Source organism: Anomaloglossus baeobatrachus, chromosome 2 (assembly GCF_048569485.1).
Source record: "Anomaloglossus baeobatrachus isolate aAnoBae1 chromosome 2, aAnoBae1.hap1, whole genome shotgun sequence".
NCBI lineage: Eukaryota > Metazoa > Chordata > Amphibia > Anura > Aromobatidae > Anomaloglossus > Anomaloglossus baeobatrachus.
Window position 1 is genome coordinate 764,056,540 of NC_134354.1, and position 21,951 is coordinate 764,078,490.

At 51.5% G+C, this 21,951-nt stretch overlaps 1 protein-coding gene across 1 annotated transcript in view; it reads left to right on the top strand.

Moving 5' to 3' along the window:
- MYO7A (myosin VIIA) overlaps positions 1-21,951 on the top strand; it is a 136,549-nt gene that overhangs the window by 32,329 nt on the left and 82,269 nt on the right. The window contains 1 exon segment of the mRNA XM_075337501.1: positions 1,549-1,641. Within this exon segment, the coding sequence (XP_075193616.1) occupies positions 1,549-1,641 (93 nt within the window).

Here is a 21,951-nt window from a genome sequence, read left to right on the forward strand (position 1 = left end):
TTCCAGTTTGCACTGACTTTGCAAAAATGGTGTGCCGTTCCAAAGTGACTGAAACCCTCCGGTAGCAGGTTGTCCAGATGACGGCCAAAGTGGTGACCCTATTAGCCATAGCAAGAAAAGGTGGTCATTCCAAGTCTGTGATTTTGAGAATATTGCATCTTTACAATGTCACAAACTCTTTCAAGTCCCCCAAAAAGGCTAGTCACCCTCGAAAGACAAATGCAAGAGCGCACAGGGTAATGCAGATACTTTCCGTGGGAAATCATTTACACACTGCAACTGGAATTGCTCGCTAGTTCAGCACTGAACAGGGTAAGGATCTGTCTCGTCATTCAGTGTCACGACGTTTACGAGCATTTGGACTGAAAGCCTACTCTGCAGTGAACAAACCTCTCATTAGCAGGAAGAATCACAGGGCTAGACTCACTTTTGGTGAGGAGCATGTTGTGTGGACAGAGGAGAAGTGTCCACAGTTCATTTTACTGATGAAAGCAAGTTTAATTTATTTGGGTCTGATGGGTGACATTATGTTCATCGACAAACTGGAGAAAGACTGAACCCAAAGTGTGTTAAGAAGTCAGGGAAAGGCGGTGAAGGAAGGGTCATCATTTGGGGAATGTTTTCTGCAGCAGGAGTTGGGCCTCTCATACAGCTACATGGCAGAATGAATGGAAGTGTGGATCAGAACCTTCTTCACAACACGTGGTTCCATATTTGTGTTCATAACTCAATCAGCCAGCAATTTTCATGCAGGACATATGCAGTCACACAGCAAAATGGGTAAGGCAGTTCCTAGAAACAGAAAACATTGAAGCAATGAAATAGCCGCCCAGAGTCCGGATCTAAACCCAATAGAAAACCTCTGGAATATCCTTGGTGACAAAGTTATGGCCAAGAAACCCACAACAGTCAAAGAAGAACTGTGGAAAAGACTGGAAGAAGAGTGGACCAAAATCCCACCAGAGCAGTGTGAGAGACTAGTGATGTCCTGTGGCCGCAGATGTGCTAAAGTCATTCACAGCGACGGTCGGTGCACGTCCTACTGATTGTGACTGTTGTTAGCTTCAGAAAATGTATTTATAATCCTTCTCTGTGCTACAGTCGTTGCTGTTCTTTAGTTATGATCATCACATTTTGGGCAAAATAAAGGTTTTATGTTGATAAACTTTGGATCTTTTGTAAAAACCCTTTTCTAGTGGCCTGGTGCAGCCCTTACCAAAAACCTTCACATGGTCATCAATGGAGATTACATAAATTACTGAAAAAAGCAAATGATCAGACTTTGTTCTCTAATTTTGATCTCCAGTGTACACTGAAGAAGTCCCATCATCCAGCACCCACCACACTTGTTTCCGTCCATCTTGCCCACCATTACTTCCAGAATCCCATGAAAATACTTGGGATCTGTTCTATGCAGAAAAAAAAAATCATGCCCTAATAAAAAAATCTACCTTGCACCTACCTTCAGCAAATCCAAAATAATAAAAAATGCACTAATTGAAAAATGTAGATATTAAAAAATATTTTAATGATTTTTTTTTTTTTTAGGGGGATCTGCGAGGGACATGCCAGCGCATAGCCGAGTGCGTGCTGGGCAAGGATGATGACTGGCAAATTGGAAAAACCAAGATTTTCCTAAAGGTATCATGCAGTGTTCAGAGAATACAAGTGATGGTTGGCATAAAACTTTGGGGCCGATTTGGTGTTGTACTTGCACCTTTTTTGGACAGTTTTTGGTATTTTTCGCCTGTTTCTCATTTGCACCTCATCCTTCTTTTAGTGTGCGCCTTTTTTCAAAGTCTGTTTTGTGTGTGTTCTCCTGGGTTTTTTTTTTATTTTCGTCATTGTAAATAGAGTTTGGGGTTTCCAGATGTTTTTGGTTGATTCATCGATTGCAGATTTGTAAGAAGACGCTAAAATTTTTGTACAAATGTAGTTGTTTTTTTTTTGTGTGTGTGCAAATTTTGTTACATTTTATTGGGACAAATAACTTTTTGCTTGAAGGTTAAGGCGGGCTTTGCACGTTGCGACATCGCAAGCCGATGCTGCGATGTCGCACGCGATAGTCCCCGCCCCCGTCGCAGGTACGATATCGTGTGATAGCTGGCGTAGAGAAAATTATCGCTACGCCAGCTTCACATGCACTCACCTGCCCTGCGACCGTTGCTCTGGCCGGCGACCCGCCTCCTTCCTAAGGGGGCGGACCGTGCGGCGTCATAGCGACGTCACACGGCAGGCAGCCAATAGCGGCAGAGGGGCGGAGATGAGCAGGATGTAAACATCCCGCCCACCTCCGTCCTTCCGCATAGCCGGTGGAGGCAGGTAAGGAGATGTTCCTCGCTCCTGCGGCTTCACACGAGTGTGTGCTGCTGCAGGAACGAGAAACAACATCGTACCTGTCGCGGCACCGGCATTATGGAAATGTCGGTGAATGCAACGATGATACGATAACGACGTTTTTGCGCTCGTTCATCGTATCATCTAGCATTTACACAGTACGATGTCGAAAGTGACGCCGGATGTGCGTCACTTTCGATTTGACCCCACCGACATCGCACGTGCGATGTCGCAACGTGCAAAGCCGCCCTAAGGATTCAAAATAAAGAACATCATGGGTGGATGCTGCTGTTACTAGGAGGCTGACACTAGGCAAAAAAACATAGCTCCTCTCAAGGAGGAGACACACACCAACCGGAGCCAAGCCGATCAATTTTAGTGTCCTTAGGAGGCAGACACAGCCCTGCCTCTATCTTAGATTTCCCTTTTTCTTTCAGAATTGTCTTGTGACTTGGGCCAAAGAGTGTAACCACTTCCTCTGTCATCCCACATAAAGATCGAGAGAACAGTGTGGTCTGATCCACACCGTACCCTCTCTGGTCTATATTGGACCCTACCCCCTAACATATCAGGAGTGTCTTGGGGCGGTCAGGTGGATCGGTCCTTGCCACCATTTCCATGCGTGCTCGCCTTCCAGAGCCTCATGGTGCAGGGAGGTAAGACGCAATCGGAATCTAACAACCATCTAACAGACAGACAGCGCTCGGGACATCAAGGTGACCATCTTTCTCCTTCGTCCTGCAGAGAAGGGTTTTGGGTTCTTCAGGACAGGTTCCGGGGCCCTCTCCTTTTTCTCCCCCCCTTGTCCAAGTTACTGTTTAAAAAAAAAGAAAAAAAAGGGAAGGACAGGATATTCTATTTTTCCCTGCATTTCTACATTTTTTCACCACTTAATCTGGGCTTCTGGGCCCCTACAGGCCCCGACAATGAATCCCTCTAAAAATTTAGCCCCCGGTTTTTGCCGAGGCCTTCTCCTTCGGTCTAACCACACTCTAGCCACCCTGACCAATCATACTCACCTGGGCTTAATGCGTGCCTTTTTCCCAGTGCCGCCCACTGCCATCAGCCAGTTAGCCTCCCCTTCTCCTCCAGTCGCGTGGAAACTTGTGCGCAGTCTTCCACTCCTTTCTCCTCCAGCACCATTACTGTCTGACTCAACTCTACACGTCGCACCGCCAGGCAGTTTAGCCCCTCTAGGTAGTAGGTACACATGTTGTCCATTGCTGCTTTTCTGCTTCCACAGAATTTAAAAAAAATAAATAAAACTCATGAAATCAGCCTGGACAGAAATGATGGCGCCCTCCTCCTCCTCTTTCTCCTCCTCCTCCATCTCCTCCTCCTCAACTTAATATTTGGTTGTGTGGCGCCCCAGGACCTGGTCGCCACAACAGCATTGCCCTCCCAAAAGGGTTAATGCTGAGCCTGGAGGTAATTGGGAGATCTATTGGCCAGTAAGTTAACACTCAACACAGTTCTCCCTCCGGCCAGCAGGGGGAGCTCTGAACCTGGAACTTCAGGGAGCATTCCTTAAGTCTGGCTGGAAGGAGGAAGTGGTAGTTAGTCTGGAGACAGGAGTGAAAGAGTGCAGACGCAGAGTAGTGCTGCCTTGTAAACTGGGGCCTAGAGCTGGGATAGCTTGGCCCAGTGAAGCAAGGGGAGCAGAGAGGCACAGCAGGGACTCGGACATCGGAGTCTGTAGTTGCCAGGGCATAAAATCCATCCCTGGTAGCTGAATCCGGAGGGCAGGAGAGCTGCAAGCCCCCTGTCCCAGAAGCAATCTGAAGGTACAGCTGCATCCCAAGGGCCCGGTGTAGACTCCAGCAGAGAAGCACCAGAGAGGGCCTGCGCAGTCTACCACACAGAAAAGGGGACGAACAACAAGTCCCAGCAGCAAGAGGGCAATTGCAAACCCAAAGTGCAGTGTCCTAACACAGCAGAGAAAGATTAAGGAGTAGGCCTCATACTCAACTGGCCAAAGATCACCCCAGGCACTTCCAGGCCGGCCGGATCATCTTTACCATCTGTGACGGTCTCCCTGGACTAAGTTTCTGCCGAGTAAAAGAGGAAAAGGTAAAGAGACTACTGTTTGTGCCTGTTTCTTTCATTGCTGGTCGGCCCTGCACCGTGTTAGTCACGCAGCACCATAGACTTCCACAAACACCAACCGTGCCCCGGGCATTGCTCCACCTGTGGGGAGCAGTACTACCATTGCTGCCATAACATCATCCCGGAGGCCTCACACAGCAGCGGCGGCTTAGTAGCCGCATACCACAGGTGGCGTCACGAACACAAACTTTAATTCAAGCCACATATTCAACTGACACCCACCAGGGCCACGGAGCCGGGCCCAGCCACCACTGACTACCACCGGACTAGTCCGGTCCGGCACCGGGTGTCCCATAGCCCTGGGGTGGGCGAGTCAACTTTGGCGTCACGAACAGGATTTCGTGCCCGGTCACACCGGGTACTGTGCGCCTGAAGAACTGTGTAAAAGACTGTGTACTGGTTGTAAATTGCCGCCGCCATTAGCCGCGCCGAGCGCAGGAAGAAGGGGGGCGTGCCTGACAAAGAGCGCGAAGGGAGCGCGCCATCAGAGCAGAGCGCTGTTAACCCCGCGCGACCCGGAAGAAAATTTGAAAAGTGAACGGAGCCTGGTAAGGTTCACTAAGGGGGAGGAAGATGTCCGACTCCGAGGGAGAGCAGGTGGCTGCCATCGCCCAGGGCGCCGCAGCACCGGCCGAAGTAGTCCCAGTCGCCGTCGCCCCAGCCGCCACTGTAGCGCCGGTAATGCCGATCACCATGCCGTACATACCAGGAGCAGAATGGCTGCCGCAGTACTCCGGGGAGTCCCATACCTTGAGTGACTTCAGAGAAAGCCTGCACAGCTTGTTCCGGGTGTATCCTCTGACTGAGAGCCAGAAGGTGGGCATAGTAATGGGACAGCTAGCCGGCGCAGCCCAGCGTGAAGCGAAGTCCTGGCCTGATACAGATAAAGGGACAGCAGCCCAGATACTGGCCAAGCTAAAGAGTACTTTTGACACCCGCACCGCAGCAGAGATAAAGATGAGATTCTTTGGGTGCAAGCAACGGGCCACGGACAGCATAAGGGACTATGCCTTAAACTTGCAGGAGGCCCTGAAAGCAGTTAAACAGGTGGACCCAGAGAGTGTACGTGAGGAACACAAACTCCTAACTGAGCAGTTCATAGAGGGGCTCCTGTCAGATGCCCACAGGACCCAGCTGCGTATCCTGGTCCTGCAGAACCCTGCTCTGGACTTTGCCAAGTTTAAGGACCAGGCCATCAGGGTACTGAGAGAATCTACACCGAATGACCCAGTACCCCTCCGGCCTCTTGCTATCACGTACCCCGGGGTGGTGCCTGCAACACGAGCCACTGCAGGGGCTGAGGCGCAGTCCCTGGATAAGGATCCCACTGCAGAGCTCAGACAGCAGTTCCAGGAGCTGACCAAGACTGTGGCTGCCCTTGCCAAGACCGTGCAGTCTCTACAAATGACCCCCTCGCCTGCAAATATCGAGTTGGCCTCCAGCCCAGAAGACGTCTCATGGATGCGACAGAGGAGGATTCCGCCGACCCGAGGCAGAGACACAGACCGGTATGATTCAACAGGACAACCGATCTGCCGCCACTGCAACCAGGCGGGCCACATTGCACGACGCTGTCCTTTAAACGGGCCGAGCCTGGGGCCAGGAGCCAACCCCCAGGTGTGAGGAAGCCCGGCTCAAACCCCAGCCGCAGCAAGTATGTGGGAGGACGCCCGGTCCTTCCCATTGTGCTGGATGGGATCCCTTTGAATGCCCTCCTGGATACGGGGTCCCAGGTAACAACCATCCCCCACAAACTGTACAAAAGATATTGGGCTGATTCAGACATTGACCATGGCCCAGATGATGATTTAACGATTGTGGCCAGTAATGGTCAGCCCTTACCTCAAATTGGGTACAAAGAAGTAACCATTAAAGTGGGGCGGGTGGAATTGCCATGTCAGGGGATGATAATTGTAGATATAGATCGCAAAGAATCTGACCCACTGCTAACCCTTGGTACAAATGTGATAGAAAATTGTATTGCCGAAGTGATAATTTTGTTGCAACAGGCGTCTGAAACTGCCAGCTCCGGGCAGCAGCGTGTCCTACAGAGGGAGATCAGAGCCCTGATGAGGAGGCAGCAAGTAGAGCTAGCCGGAGGAGAAATTGGCAGTGTGAGGGTAAGTGACCCCCTCCCCATTGTAATACCCCCAAGAAGTGAAATGTTGATATGGTGTCGGGCAGCAATAGGCCTCAAGGGTCAGGATTACCATGCCTTGGTAGAACCAGTGTATTCAGACAGTAGGCCTGGAGTCCTGATAGCCAGAGGGGTAGCGGACGTCCGCAAGGGGAGAGTGCCCGTCCGTGTCCTGAATTGTGGGGAGGAGGAGGCCAAATTGCCCCGGTACGCCACTGTAGCAAAACTGTACACTGTCAGTAACAATACCATTAAAGCAGTGGAACCCTTGATCCCGTCCGACCAGGCGGAAGACAATGGCTCCAAGGGGCAGCCGGAAGACTGGTGCCAAAAATTACATGTAGGCACCGACTCCACCCCCTCGCACCAAAAGCATGGGGTTTACCGGGTGGTACAGGAGTACGAGCGGGTCTTCAGCAAACACCCCCTAGATTTTGGGCAGGTGAAAGGGGTTAAACATCAAATCCCCACGGGTGATCATCATCCCATTAAAGAGAGATACCGCCCTGTACCCCCCGCACAGTATCAGTGTGCCAAGGAAATGTTACGGGAAATGAAGGAGGCTGGGGTTATCAGAGATAGTTGTAGCCCCTGGGCAGCTCCACTAGTGCTCGTAAAGAAAAAAGATGGTACAATGAGAATGTGTGTAGATTACAGGCAAATTAACCGCATTACACATAAAGATGCTTATCCACTGCCCAGAATAGAGGAGTCACTAACAGCCTTAAAGTCAGCTAACTATTTCTCCACCTTGGATCTCACCAGTGGGTATTGGCAGGTTCCCGTGGCAGAGGCGGACAAGGAGAAGACTGCATTCACGACACCAATGGGCCTCTGTGAGTTCAATTGTATGCCATTCGGGCTCTGCAACGCCCCAGGGACATTCCAAAGGTTGATGGAGTGCTGCTTGGGCCACCACAACTTTGAAACCGTGCTGTTGTACCTGGATGACGTAATAGTCTACTCCAAGACTTATGAGGACCACCTGAAGCACTTAGCAGAAGTGTTTGAATCCTTGTCGAAATATGGCCTGAAGATCAAGCCGTCCAAATGTCACCTCTTGAAGCCAAAGGTACAGTACCTGGGTCATGTGGTCAGCGCAGAAGGTGTGGCACCTGATCCGGAGAAAGTCACTGTAATCAAGGACTGGCCAAGACCCACCACAGTGAAGGAGGTGCGGCAGTTCCTTGGACTGGTGGGCTACTACCGAAGGTTCATTGATGGTTTCACCAAGATAGCAGCGCCCCTTCAAGATCTCCTGGTGGGCCAGCCAAAGCAGGCTAAGAAGCAGAGCCCTCCATTTGAATGGAGCAGCCAACTGGAAACATCCTTTGTCCGGCTGAAAGGGGCTCTCACGGGAGAAGAAATTCTGGCCTACCCTGACTACAGCCAACCGTTTGTACTGTATACAGACGCCAGCAACGTGGGACTGGGAGCAGTTCTGTCCCAGGTACAGGGAGGCAGAGAGAGGGTGATAGCGTACGCCAGTAGGAAGCTTCGGCCCACAGAAAGGAATCCAGAAAACTACAGTTCCTTCAAGCTGGAGTTCCTCGCTATTGTTTGGGCAGTGACTGAACGCTTCAAGCACTATCTGGCATCGGCCAAGTTCACCATCTTCACGGACAACAATCCGTTGACACACCTGGCAACAGCCAAGTTAGGTGCGATGGAACAGCGATGGATGGCCCGGCTGTCTAACTTTGACTTTACCATCAAGTATCGGGCTGGCAAGAAGAATAACAATGCTGATGCGCTGTCCAGAATGCCTCACTTGCCCGAGTCTGGAGAAGACATGGATGAACTCGAAGAGATAGAGTTACCGGCTTTCCATCACCAAGGTGTGTCCCAGTGTGAGCATGCTGTGGGAGTGAAGTGCTCAAGCCAGCACGGGGTCTCGGTCAACCCCTTACTCCACCATAATTGGGAAGAAACACAGAACGGTGACCCGGCCGTGCGATTGGTCAAAGAGAAGCTAGCGCAAGCTGAGACCCATCTTGGCCCAGACGCTCCAGAGGAAGCCCAGCAGCTGTGGAAGGAGAGGGGACGACTGTTCACCTACCAAGGCAAGCTCTGCAAGAGATATGTCAACTATCGAACAAATGAACTTGTCTGGCAGATAGTGGTTCCGCAGAGAGATGCTCCAATGGTCCTAGCAGCGTATCATGATAACGCAGGACACTTCGGGTGGAAGAAGTTGGAGGCCCTACTCCGTGATCGGTTCTATTGGGTGCACATGAGAAAGATGATCGAGAAGTGGTGCCGAGACTGTGGCCCGTGTAACCTGAGGCGGAAAGACGATGCCAGCCAAAGGTCTCCCTTGCAGCCAATTGTCACAAAGCAGCCCCTGGAGTTGGTGGCCCTGGACCACGTGAAGTTAACACCAAGCCGGTCAGGCTATGTGTACGCCCTCACCATTGTGGACCATTACTCTCGTTTCCTGGTAGTAGTGCCTGTGAAGGACCAGACAGCCAGGACAGCAGCTAGAGTGTTCCAGGCATCCTTTTGCCGACCTCACGGCTATCCGGAAAGGGTACTGACTGATCAGGGTCCTTCATTCGAGGCTGAAGTGTTCCAAGAGTTCTGTAACATGTACGGTTGTAAGAAAATCCGAACCACACCGTACCACCCTCAAACCAATGGACTGTGCGAGAAAATGAACCATGTGGTTATTGATATGCTGAAGACCCTACCGCTGGAGGAAAGGAACCAATGGCCAGAAAAGTTGCCAGATCTGGTAGACCTGTACAACCACATCCCAGTGAATTCGACCAACTGCAGCCCCGCTTACCTGATGCGAGCCAGACCAGGCAAGTTGCCTGTAGACTTTGAGATGGGGACTGTGTCGCCTGAGGCGGTTCAAGAAATAGAGGATTGGGATACAGAACGGCAGCAGCGGTACCGTAAGGTCCAGGAGTGCGTAGAGAGGAGCCTGTCTCAAGCAAGAACGAGACAAGAACAGCATTACAATCAAACAGCCCCAGCAACTCCCTTAGCACCTGGAGAACAAGTCCTCAAGAAGAAGCGGAAGGCGCATAAATTGGATGATCAGTGGGAAAGCGAGCCCTACACCATTATCCCCTCCAACTTTGACAATAGTAAGGTATGCCTCATAAGCAAAGATGAAGGCAAGACCTATCAAGCAATTTCCCGAGACCGCCTGAAAGCGTGCCCTGAACGGTGCAGAATCCAAAGAGAAATGGAAGGAGTACAAGGAAGTCCCCAAAGTCAAGAGAAAGAAGGGGAGATGATTCAAACCATCCTTGGAAAGTTCCCCAAAACTTGGACCCGAATAAACAATGCCATAGTGGTACCAGTTTTGACGTTTCCGCAGTTGTTCGAGCCAGAAACGGAAAAGGTTCCGGATCCACCTAAAGAATCGTCCGCTCCAGCACGAGATGACACGCCAGCAGTGGAACAGGAGGATCAACTCCCTGTCAGTGGTGAACCTGTCATACCCTTGGCGACTCTTAGATCACAAAGGCAACCATCACGCTTACCTATGGGGGTTAGGCCCACCTGTAGTGCTGAGATAGAAGACGCACCACGTAGTCAGGGGCAAACACCAGAGCTACGTAGGTCCCAGCGCAGCACTCGGGGACAACCCCCTCTAAGGTATAGGGAGTCAACTGTATAAGGGAAAGAGTACTTATTAGAATGTAAATAGTTATGCAAAATGTCTGTCATGTTGTGTACAAAATGTTTTCTTTTTCTTTGATTGCGAAAATGGACAATTGGGCCACTGGACTATGGGTGGCCAACACCTAAATTGTTCATAGTTAGCACCAGTGTGCTCAACACCCCTGAAGAAAAACCCGTCCGGCGTGCATAGAGTGGGGTCATCAATGCTCTGACGCACGCCCAGAGCCTACGTTGGGGGTTTGAACGCGGCGGGTCCCCCATGGAGCAGTGTAATGGACACCCAGCAAGGAGCCACACTGGACTCTTATAGTAATGTTTAAGGTTGTAACGTTAAAGTATTTGCGCCTCCCATAATGGGATGAAATGTTCTAACATGTCATGTTTGTTTCTACAGTCCGGGAGTACTGAATTTAACTAAGGGGGAGTGTGGCGCCCCAGGACCTGGTCGCCACAACAGCATTGCCCTCCCAAAAGGGTTAATGCTGAGCCTGGAGGTAATTGGGAGATCTATTGGCCAGTAAGTTAACACTCAACACAGTTCTCCCTCCGGCCAGCAGGGGGAGCTCTGAACCTGGAACTTCAGGGAGCATTCCTTAAGTCTGGCTGGAAGGAGGAAGTGGTAGTTAGTCTGGAGACAGGAGTGAAAGAGTGCAGACGCAGGGTAGTGCTGCCTTGTAAACTGGGGCCTAGAGCTGGGATAGCTTGGCCCAGTGAAGCAAGGGGAGCAGAGAGGCACAGCAGGGACTCGGACATCGGAGTCTGTAGTTGCCAGGGCATAAAATCCATCCCTGGTAGCTGAATCCGGAGGGCAGGAGAGCTGTAAGCCCCCTGTCCCAGAAGCAATCTGAAGGTACAGCTGCATCCCAAGGGCCCGGTGTAGACTCCAGCAGAGAAGCACCAGAGAGGGCCTGCGCAGTCTACCACACAGAAAAGGGGACGAACAACAAGTCCCAGCAGCAAGAGGGCAATTGCAAACCCAAAGTGCAGTGTCCTAACACAGCAGAGAAAGATTAAGGAGTAGGCCTCATACTCAACTGGCCAAAGATCACCCCAGGCACTTCCAGGCCGGCCGGATCATCTTTACCATCTGTGACGGTCTCCCTGGACTAAGTTTCTGCCGAGTAAAAGAGGAAAAGGTAAAGAGACTACTGTTTGTGCCTGTTTCTTTCATTGCTGGTCGGCCCTGCACCGTGTTAGTCACGCAGCACCATAGACTTCCACAAACACCAACCGTGCCCCGGGCATTGCTCCACCTGTGGGGAGCAGTACTACCATTGCTGCCATAACATCATCCCGGAGGCCTCACACAGCAGCGGCGGCTTAGTAGCCGCATACCACAGGTGGCGTCACGAACACAAACTTTAATTCAAGCCACATATTCAACTGACACCCACCAGGGCCACGGAGCCGGGCCCAGCCACCACTGACTACCACCGGACTAGTCCGGTCCGGCACCGGGTGTCCCATAGCCCTGGGGTGGGCGAGTCAGTTGCACAACCTTTTGATGCAATCACTGCAATCAAACAATTCCTATAACTGTCAATGAGACTTCTGCTCCTCTCGACAGGTATTTTGGCCGCTCCTCAAGAGCAAACTGCTCCAGTTGTCTCATATGTGAAGGTCGCCTTTTCCAGACGTTTCAGCTCTTTCCAAAGATGCTCAATACCACTTCAGGATAGTCCAATGTTTTCCTTTTAGCCATTCTTGGGTGTTTTTAGCTGTGTGTTTTGGGTCATTATCCTGTTGCAAGACCCATGACCTGCAACTGAGACCAAGCTTTCTGACACTGGGCAGCACATTTCTCTGTAGAATTCCTTAATAGTCTTGAGATTTCATTATACCCTGCACAGATTCAAGACACCCTGTGCCATATGCAGCAAAGCAGCCCCAGAACATAACCGAGCCTCCTCCATGTTTCACAGCAGGGACAGTGCACTTTTCTTGATATGCTTCATTTTTCGATCTGTGAAGATAGAGCTGATGTGCCTTGCTAAAAGGTTCTATTTTTGTCTCATCTGTCCATAGGACATTCTCCCAGAAGCTTTTTAGCTTGTCAACATGTAGTTTGGCAAATTCCAGTCTGGCGTTTTATGATTTTTTTTTTCAACAATGGTGTCCTCCTTGGTCATCTCCCATAAAGTCCACTGTAGTTCAAACAACGACGGATGGTGCGACCTGACACTGATGTTCCTTGACCTTGAAGTTCACCTTTAATCTCTGGACAAGATTTTCTGGGCTCTTTTGTTACCATTCGTATTATCCGTATCTGTGATTTGTCATCAATTTTCCTCCTGCGGCCACATCCACCGAGGTTGGCTACAGTCTCATGGATCTTAAATTTTTGACTAATATGCGCAACTGTAGTCACAGGAACATCAAGCTGCTTGGAGATGGTCTTATAACCTTTACCTTTAGGCCCTATGCACACACTGCATTTTTACCCGCTTTGTTTCGCGTTTTTGCTGCAGAAATTTCTTGAGAAAATGGTTGTCACCTTTCTGCAGACATTCCCCAGCAAAACCTATGGAAAAAAAAATAGCTGTGCGCACACTGCATTTTTTGTCAAGAAAATTCTTTCTGCAGAATTTCTTAAGAAAAAGAATGAGCATGTCACTTCTTTTCTGCATGTAACTACGCCATAGATAATGGTAAAAAAACGCAGGGACCAACATGCGGAAAAAACGTATCAAAAACAAAGTAAAAACGCCTGCGTTATTGGTGCGTTTTTTGAACGCAAGTGTGCTAATCTTTCAGACTCTCAAGAAATTTCTTGAGAAATTTCTTGAGAAAAATTCTTTTTCTAGTGCGCACAGGGCCTTAACATGCTTGGCTATAATTTTCTTTCTAATCTCCTGAGACAACTCTTTCCTTTGCTTCTGTGACGCCCTGGGCAAGCCAGGGGTCACAGGTCATAACACCACCACACCCTACACCCCAGCTAGGAACACCAAGGCTAACCTAAAATCCTTGTTGCCTTCCTCCAGGGGCTGATGTCCACACCAGGGGGTGGGCCAGGTGGTTGGCTCCGCCCACCGAGGAGTTCACAGCCCTGGAGGCGGGAAAAGCAGGCAGTTTAGCTCAGGCAGAGCTTGAGTGAGAAGCAAGATAAGAAAAGTTAGTGGAAGTAGAAGGAAAGGAAGTAGTAGAGGAGCTTGAGTGAAGGAGTAAAAAGTGACAGTTTGTAGAGCCTGAAGCTGGTCCGGGTGTGTGCCCCGGACTGAGACAGCAAGGTCAGCAGACGGCGGTGACTGTCCGCAGGAGCGGCTGACCAGAGGTTGCCGAAAGGACCGCGGACGGGTGGTGGCCCGGCGGTACCGGAGCGATATACAAAGTGAAGCCAGCACCAGTGGCAGGGGCCTTTCGGATCCCGGCAAGGCTAGGAGTCGCCGTGAATTTGCCAAATCCGTCAGTGAAGGGGACCTCTGGGTCTCCCAACAACCAAGTCCCGATTGAAGGCAACAGTCCAACCGTTGTAGAGAGACACCGCCACCACCAAGGCACCAGTTTCTCAGGGCCAGCGCCTGCGGGCAAAGAGAGGGGCTCCTCCGACCCATATCCAAGCCGGGGAGCGGGTAACCGGTGGGAACCCATCGCTACCAACACAGAAACATTAGGTGCAGGAAAAGGGACCGTCACCATCAACTACTGGGGAAAAGCAAGTGCAGCCGTCCGTGGGAACCGTCTTTCCAGCCGTGTGTTTTACCGAGAACTGTGTCACCGTCTCAGGCTGAGTGAGTACCACAGTGCCGTGAGGCACAGCGCTGCCCCCGCGTCCCTACACCCCACCAAGCCCTGCACCGGCCCCGCCATCCCTCATCACCCACCTCATCACAGGGCCCCGGGACAACTACCCCCTACCCACGGAGGGGAGAACCAACAACTTTGCTGCTCCCTGTCACGGCTCCCGGGATCCCCATACAGAGCAGCGGTGGTGTCCATACAATCACCACTACCGTGGGTGGCGTCACGGACAATAAACTATCCCAAAAACCAATCCCCTTTCACTCACGGGCGAGGAGCGCCGCTCGAGTCCCCGGGATCCGGCCCTCGCTCGAGCCACCGAGCAGCAGCAGGCCGCAGCGGCAGCCGGACCCGAGCAGTGGGAGAGCGCGGCGTCCCCTCCTCCGCCCGCGACAACTTGGCGTCACGAACAGGATCTTACCGCTCTGCCGTTGGGTAGAGGTGCGCCTTGTGACCGCCGGAGGTGTCCGGCCAGAAAATTTCAGACGTCGCCATCTTTGGCGCGAAAAGTTCCCGCTCGAGCGTCTTCTCGAGTAGTGGAGGCGCGAAGGCCAAGACCCCGCCCCGATAGAGGAGGGGCCAGAAAGAGGCTAAGGGGGACGAAATGGCGACTGAGTGCATGTAGCCGCGGCTATACAGATAAGGACGCTGGGACCCCACGAACCGCCGACCCCTGCAAAGAATGTCCGCTCCCCCTAGCTATGCGGAGGCTACCGAACCGGTGTCCGGGACAGCGGCATAGCTGAGGGCCCGGACGGCAGGGATCTGCCGACACTACCGGGACCAGATCTGCCGGCTGATGGAACAGTGGACCGCGGAGGTGGAGGATGCAGCTGCAGTTGCACGAGTGTATGGAATGGAGGCCATGATGGAGGAGCTGGTGAGTGACCCACGCCCCTATATCCCCGAGGGACCGGCCGCTGCGGCTGAGGGACCCGGTCTACCCCTGGCCCCCATACCACCTCTGTCCTCCTTGCCCGTGCACCGCGCTGTGCCTGGTCCATCGGGCGTACACCCCTTCGTGACCGTGGCCGAGAGAGTGACAAGCCTGGAAACTGCGGCAGCTGGCGGCAACCCGCCTGGCGCAGAGATGGACGATAGTGATTCCGGGCCTGACACCGAGCCCGTTTCGGAGGAAGATGAAGGAGTCGTCGCTCTGCAGGGCACAGAGGCCACTTACATCCCCCGGAGTGGAAACAACGGGTATCGGGCGGCCCTTCCTCGCCGCGCTTGCTATGCGCTGGAGGGGCTGGTGCCCGTGTTCTTCCACCCAGAGCCGGGTGAGGAGGATGAAAGTGCACAGTAAGGGCAGCGGAGTGCCGCTGCACAGTCCCCGTTGGGACCATCTGTGTGTTTAAAAGTTGAAAGTTTTGAGAAAGTGAAAAATGAAAAAAATTGATTACCGAAAGTAACCTGATTGTCTACCGTGATTGGGAACCGGCCGTTGCCGGCACTGTTGTCCCCGTGGGGACCCTTCAAAAAAGTTTTGCATAGGAACTCCTATGGACAAGCCCGTGAACTTGCAGGGCAACCACAAACGTTAAGTGGGTTGTAAATAAAAATCTGTTGTTGCAGCTAACCGTTACCGCCTCCGGAGAGGCAGGTTGGAGGGAGGGCCCGCAGTGGAGCAGGCAGGGGCCCAGCCACCACAGGAACCGGTGGCTACCCTCTGGAGGGGAAGGACAGATCCCGCTCGGGTAACTGGTTCAGGACTGGGGTCAAGGGGTGCTGCCTGGGTTTTAGGGGCAGCATCAGGGCCAGGTTACTTGGGTGGGAGAGAGCGGCAGCCGCAACCGTTTTAATGTTACCGTTTTGCAACGTTTAAGTACCGAACCTCCCGATGTGGGATGATGTCATAATTTGTATGTGTGTTATTCTTTTTTATATCTTTTCAGAAAATAAAACCGGTGTTGGACGGGCAGCCCGCGGACGGTCTGCATTTTGCTAAGGGGGAATGTGACGCCCTGGGCAAGCCAGGGGTCACAGGTCATAACACATACACACCCTACACCCCAGCTAGGAACACCAAGGCTAACCTAAAATCCTTGTTGCCTTCCTCCAGGGGCTGATGTCCACACCAGGGGGTGGGCCAGGCGGTTGGCTCCGCCCACCGAGGAGTTCACAGTCCTGGAGGTGGGAAAAGCAGGCAGTTTAGCTCAGGCAGAGCTTGAGTGAGAAGCAAGATAAGAAAAGTTAGTGGAAGTAGAAGGAAAGGAAGTAGTAGAGGAGCTTGAGTGAAGGAGTAAAAAGTGACAGTTTGTAGAGCCTGAAGCTGGTCCGGGTGTGTGCCCCGGACTGAGACAGCAAGGTCAGCAGACGGCGGTGACTGTCCGCAGGAGCGGCTGACCGGAGGTTGCCGAAAGGACCGCGGACGGGTGGTGGCCCGGCGGTACCGGAGCGATATACAAAGTGAAGCCAGCACCAGTGGCAGGGGCCTTTCGGATCCCGGCAAGGCTAGGAGTCGCCGTGAATTTGCCAAATCCGTCAGTGAAGGGGACCTCTGGGTCTCCCAACAACCAAGTCCCGATTGAAGGCAACAGTCCAACCGTTGTAGAGAGACACCGCCACCACCAAGGCACCAGTTTCTCAGGGCCAGTGCCTGCGGGCAAAGAGAGGGGCTCCTCCGGCCCATATCCAAGCCGGGGAGCGGGTAACCGGTGGGAACCCATCGCTACCAACACAGAAACATTAGGTGCAGGAAAAGGGACCGTCACGGTCAACTACTGGGGAAAAGCAAGTGCAGCCGTCCGTGGGAACCGTCTTTCCAGCCGTGTGTTTTACCGAGAACTGTGTCACCGTCTCAGGTGAGTACCAGAGTGCCGTGAGGCACAGCGCTGCCCCCGCGTCCCTGCACCCCACCAAGCCCTGCACCGGCCCCGCCATCCCTCATCACCCACCTCATCACTGGGCCCCGGGACAACTACCCCCTACCCACGGAGGGGAGAACCAACAACTTTGCTGCTCCCTGTCACCGCTCCCGGGATCCCCATACAGAGCAGCGGTGGTGTCCATACAATCACCACAACCGTGGGTGGCGTCACGGACAATAAACTATCCCAAAAACCAATCCCCTTTCACTCACGGGCGAGGAGCGCCGCTCGAGTCCCCGGGATCCGGCCCATCGCTCGAGCCACCGAGCAGCAGCAGGCCGCAGCAGCAGCGGCAGCCGGACCCGAGCAGTGGGAGAGCGCGGCGTCCCCTCCTCCGCCCGCGACACTTCCTCTGGTCAATGTTGAGTGTGTCACCAAACAGCACAGTGAGTATCTATAGCCCTATATACAGGCCCACTGACTGATCACAAGACTGTAGGCACTGTGATGCTAATTAATGGACACACCTTGATTTAACATGTCCCTCTTGTCACATTATTTTCATGAGTTTTGTGTTTTTAAAGATTTATTCATTTTTATAGATTTTTTTTTATGTATTATTATTTTTGTTAGATTCAAGTTATTTCTGTGACCATTCTGGGTTTTTCTTTCATTAAATGAGAGTTACCAACAATTTTGACCACATGTGTATGTAGGTCTCCATCCTGGGATTGCTTGCCACAACTTCCAGCGCAGTCACAGGCTTCGGTACTGGGGCAAACTGTTATCGTTAAGTAAGAACTTTCCCTCGTTCAGCTAAATTTTCTCTTCACAATGAGAGGGCGCCCTGTTCTCCCTTCCTGGGAGATGATAAGGCAGACTAAGGGGTACTTTGCACACTAGACATCACAAGCCGATGCTGCGATGCCGAGCGTGATAGTCCCCGCCCCCGTCGCAGCAGCAATATCTTGTGATTGCTGCCGTAGCGAACATTATCGCTACGGCAGCTTCACATGCACTCACCTGCCCTGCGACGTCGCTCTGGCCGGCGAACCGCCTCCTTACTAAGGGGGCGGGTCGTGCGGCGTCACAGCAACGTCACACGGCAGGCGGCCAATAGAAGCGGAGGGGCGGAGATGAGCGGGACGTAAACATCCCGCCCAACTCTGTACTTCCGCAAAGCCGGTGTGAGCTGCGGTGACGCAGGTAAGCTGATGTTCCTCGCTCCTGCGGCTTCTCGCACAGCGATGTGTGCTGCCACAGGGGAACGAGGAACAACATTGTACCGTCGCTGCAGCGAAATTACAGAAATGTCGGACCCTACACCGATGATACGATTACGACGCTTTTGCGCTCGTTAATCGTATCAACAAGGATTTACACACTACGATATCGACAGCGACGCCGGATGTGCGTCACTTTCGATTTGATCCCACTGACATCGCACCTGCGATATCGTAGTGTGCAAAGTACCCCTTATGGTCAATGCCTTTAGACTTCACATAGGTTCTAAACTTTCCTACATATCCTTTGCTCCTGCACCGCTCGGCTCTTGTACCTGTTTTGTTCTACAGTACCTTCCACATACCTAATTGCAACAGAGGTCCATCTGTTCTGTTCACCATCCAATTTCAGACCAACTATCTACCACGAACTACATGGCTGATCGCTCAGCAGTTCAAGCGCTCTGTCCACTATCCAGTGAGTCAGATCCACCAGCTACCACGATTCAGCTATCCTATTACAGCAGTGGTTTAGGTGTTCTGTCCACCACACGGTGACTCAGATCATCCCTCAACTATGTACCACATGGTTGGTTACAGGGCCAGTGATCACTCCACTATCCAGTGAGTCAAATGCACCATCTCCATGTGCCACACGACTGATCGTAATGGCGGTCATAGTGCTTTGTCCACTATACAGTCAGTCAGATCCTCCATCTCACATTTGCTACAGTCTGATAGTGACAGTGGTCCTAGTGGCTCTATCCACTATCCAGTGAGTCAAACCCACCTTCTGTCACAAACCACATAGCTGATCGCAACAGCAGCCTAACTGCTTTGTTTTCTACTTAGCTAGTCAGACCTGCCATATATAATGGGCCACAGGGGCCGGGCAAATCGCAGTTCAGCCCTAGTGACCTCAACCTTAGGGAGGTTGAGCCATAACAATCTGTCTCTTGGCACTCGCTTCTTCTTTTTTTTTTTTTTTACGAGAGTCAGATCACCTCACATCTTTCTGTTATAGACTGGGTACAAGAGCCTCTTCACCACAAGAAACGATTCGTCTCCGCCTACTAGAATCTGTATCCTTATCCAAATTGTCTCTCCAGGAAAGGAGACAAACTCTAGCGCAGCGCCACCTATTGGAAGTAGCGATCCTAAATCGCTGTATCCTTATCAGCATTTATAGTTGTATTCTGGTCCTCCCCTCCCGGTGACCACATCAGGATTTTCAGGATCAGTGTGGCATCACCCGGACAGCTCAAACCACCATGCGGAACTCAGCCTAAGATTGTCCTGCAGGTCGCAGGCTCATCCCTCCTGACCAGTCGTCATTGCTGGTTGGGTTACCGAAGGTGTCTCTGCCTGTCCAGTGCATTCTTCTATCTCCAAAGTGGAAACCTATCCTGGTCAGTCACGGAAGACGCTTCTGGTCATGGACTGAACAAGTTCTGGCATTTTCAACAGCTCACATCCCCAGGATAATCTCCAGACCACCGTTTTCCTACACTAAAGCTTTCGACAGGGAAGCGGTTCCTTATCAAACAGTCTTGATCCATATTTATTTACAGTGGAGCATGCCTAACAGTGATCTGATGGAATCCAAAGCATGCTACTAGGTGCCTCAGTTCGTTTCCGGGTCCTGCAAGCCTCTGTTGGTGGTCTCTGGTAGGCTCCCAGACTACCTATCCTCCTGATTCTTCAGGTATCCAGAAGTAGTCTACCTCCTTGCGTGGGTAGTCTACCTTACAGCAAATGCCCTGTGGAAACGTCTATATATGTTGTCTTTACCTCCACCAGAATTTAATTCCTTCTAGTTACCGGTTTGGCTAGTGAGCCACAGTGCTAGGAGCTTCTGGTTTCTCCACTTGGGTCATTGACCATGATCAAAGCGGTTCAGCCCTCTTCTTTTAAACCTATTTCTTCATACATGCCTTTCCCATTGGACCTTGTGTCCGGGGGGTTGTTTCTCTGTTTCCTGCCTTCCATCCTGTCAGGGTATTTGGTTCTGTTCAATGTTCATGATTCTGTGAGGTGGGCCTGCTAAGTAGATCTCTAGAGGCTTTTCGTAGATCCCTGCAACCTTTTTTTCTGATGTTCGACGCACTACAGCACTCTCCTTGGTCTCCTTTCTAGTTATGTCACTCCTTGTTCCCTGGAAGACTTCTTTCTGATTCTATCCCCTCCATGGGCATATTTCAGTACTGATAGTCCTGCCTCGTTGTCTTGCCTTCCTACACCTGAACGGTGTGGTTCTTGTGTCCGGTTCCCTCTTCTTTTCCTAAGGCAGTTTCCAATCTTCTCCTTGGGGCAGATACTCTTCCCTCATACAGTTCTTCCCTTTCAGTCTAGGACAGTTTCTTCCAGTCGCTCGGATCCCTTGTTCGTGTTCCTGGGAATCATTCTAGTTGTCTTACCACCTTAAGGCTCTGTAATTGCCTTTCCAGGTTCTATAGAATGCTCTCCTTTTTAGTCCTTCTTCTTGACGTTTTGGGTCTGGGTAGAGGAGTTTTACAGATAACAGTGGCTGGGTTCTAACCTGAGATCTTCGCCTCTGCCTTCTTTCTCCCTAGTCCTTCTTTTTCCTCCCTTGGGGACTGACTTGGGACGTCCTATGGTTTCCTGTGTTCCTTAATGAAGCGATAGAGAAAAGAGGATTTTGGGTACTCACTGTAAAATCTCTTTCTCGGAGCCTTTATTTGGAACACAACACCCTCTTTTCTTAGATATCTCTGTTGAGCCAGTCTATATTCTTTTTAAGTTGCTTCTCCTAATGCTTTCACACTAAATGATCATCTTGGCTCCGGTTCATGGGTGTATCCTACTGAGGAGGAGCTACCTTTTTTTGCAAAGTGTCAGCCTCCTAGTGGCAGCAGCATAGAACATGGTCTCCTGTGTCCTTCACTGAAGACTCTGAGAAATAGATTTTGCGGTGAGTACCCAAATCTTCTTTTTTGTTTTTGCTGAAATTTTATGAACCATTTTGAAAAATTTGGAGCAAAAAAACTTTACTGAATTTGGCAAGACAGAAAAAAAATAGAAAAATGATTTTATAAAGTGCAAATGATGAATTGGGACCTTCATGTATGTCCCCATCTGTAGCATTAGAGTTCTATCTTCAGGCAGAGCTAAGCCTCGCACCAAATGTAGGCTGGAAAAGTAAGTGGGCACCAGTGAGAACACCATGTCTGTCACCATCTATGGCAGAAAGATCTGGTGTCCATATGATGTGCAGAGCCAGCTCAGGTGCCAGGTGTTAAGTGGAGAAGGTTGTCGGGCACCAGATTTTATGCAGTGAGCCATGTCCATCACCATCTACAACCTAGACCTCCTTATCAGGGGCAAAACGGATGTGGACGTGTAGAGCTACGTCTGCTGCCAAATCCAAAAAGTAGAAGTAGACTTCATGGTTTGTGGTTCAATTATATACACCCGTGGCAATGGTAAAAACTAGAACTCAATGATTAAAGGGGTTGTCCAAGACTTCTTTTAGTATGTGCCTAAAAGCAAACAGGCAGGTAATTGCTAGCTCCCTGCCTTTTCTACTTGGTGCCATTGCAGAACAGTCACTGACCGCACCTGCCAGCTATTCAGGTGCTCAGCGTCCACCTCTTTGGGGCTGCTCTGTCGATGATGCCTAACTGCCGACTGCAGATGTGCCGCCCCGGCGCAGACCGGGGTGCTCGGATCCGAGATGCTTGTGGCTCGAGGGGTCCAGACCCGGGTTCGGCTAACACTCTGTGTCGCCCTGGGCAAGCCAGGGGACACAGATCACACACCACCACACCCCACATCCCAGGTAGGCACATCTAAGCTGAACCAAAAATCCTTGTTGCCTTCCTCCAGAGGCTGATGATTCACACCAGGGGGTGGGCCAGGCGGTTGGCTCCGCCCACCAAGGAGATCACAGCTCTGGAGGCAGGAAGTACCAGGCAGAGTAGCCCAGGCAGGGCTTGTG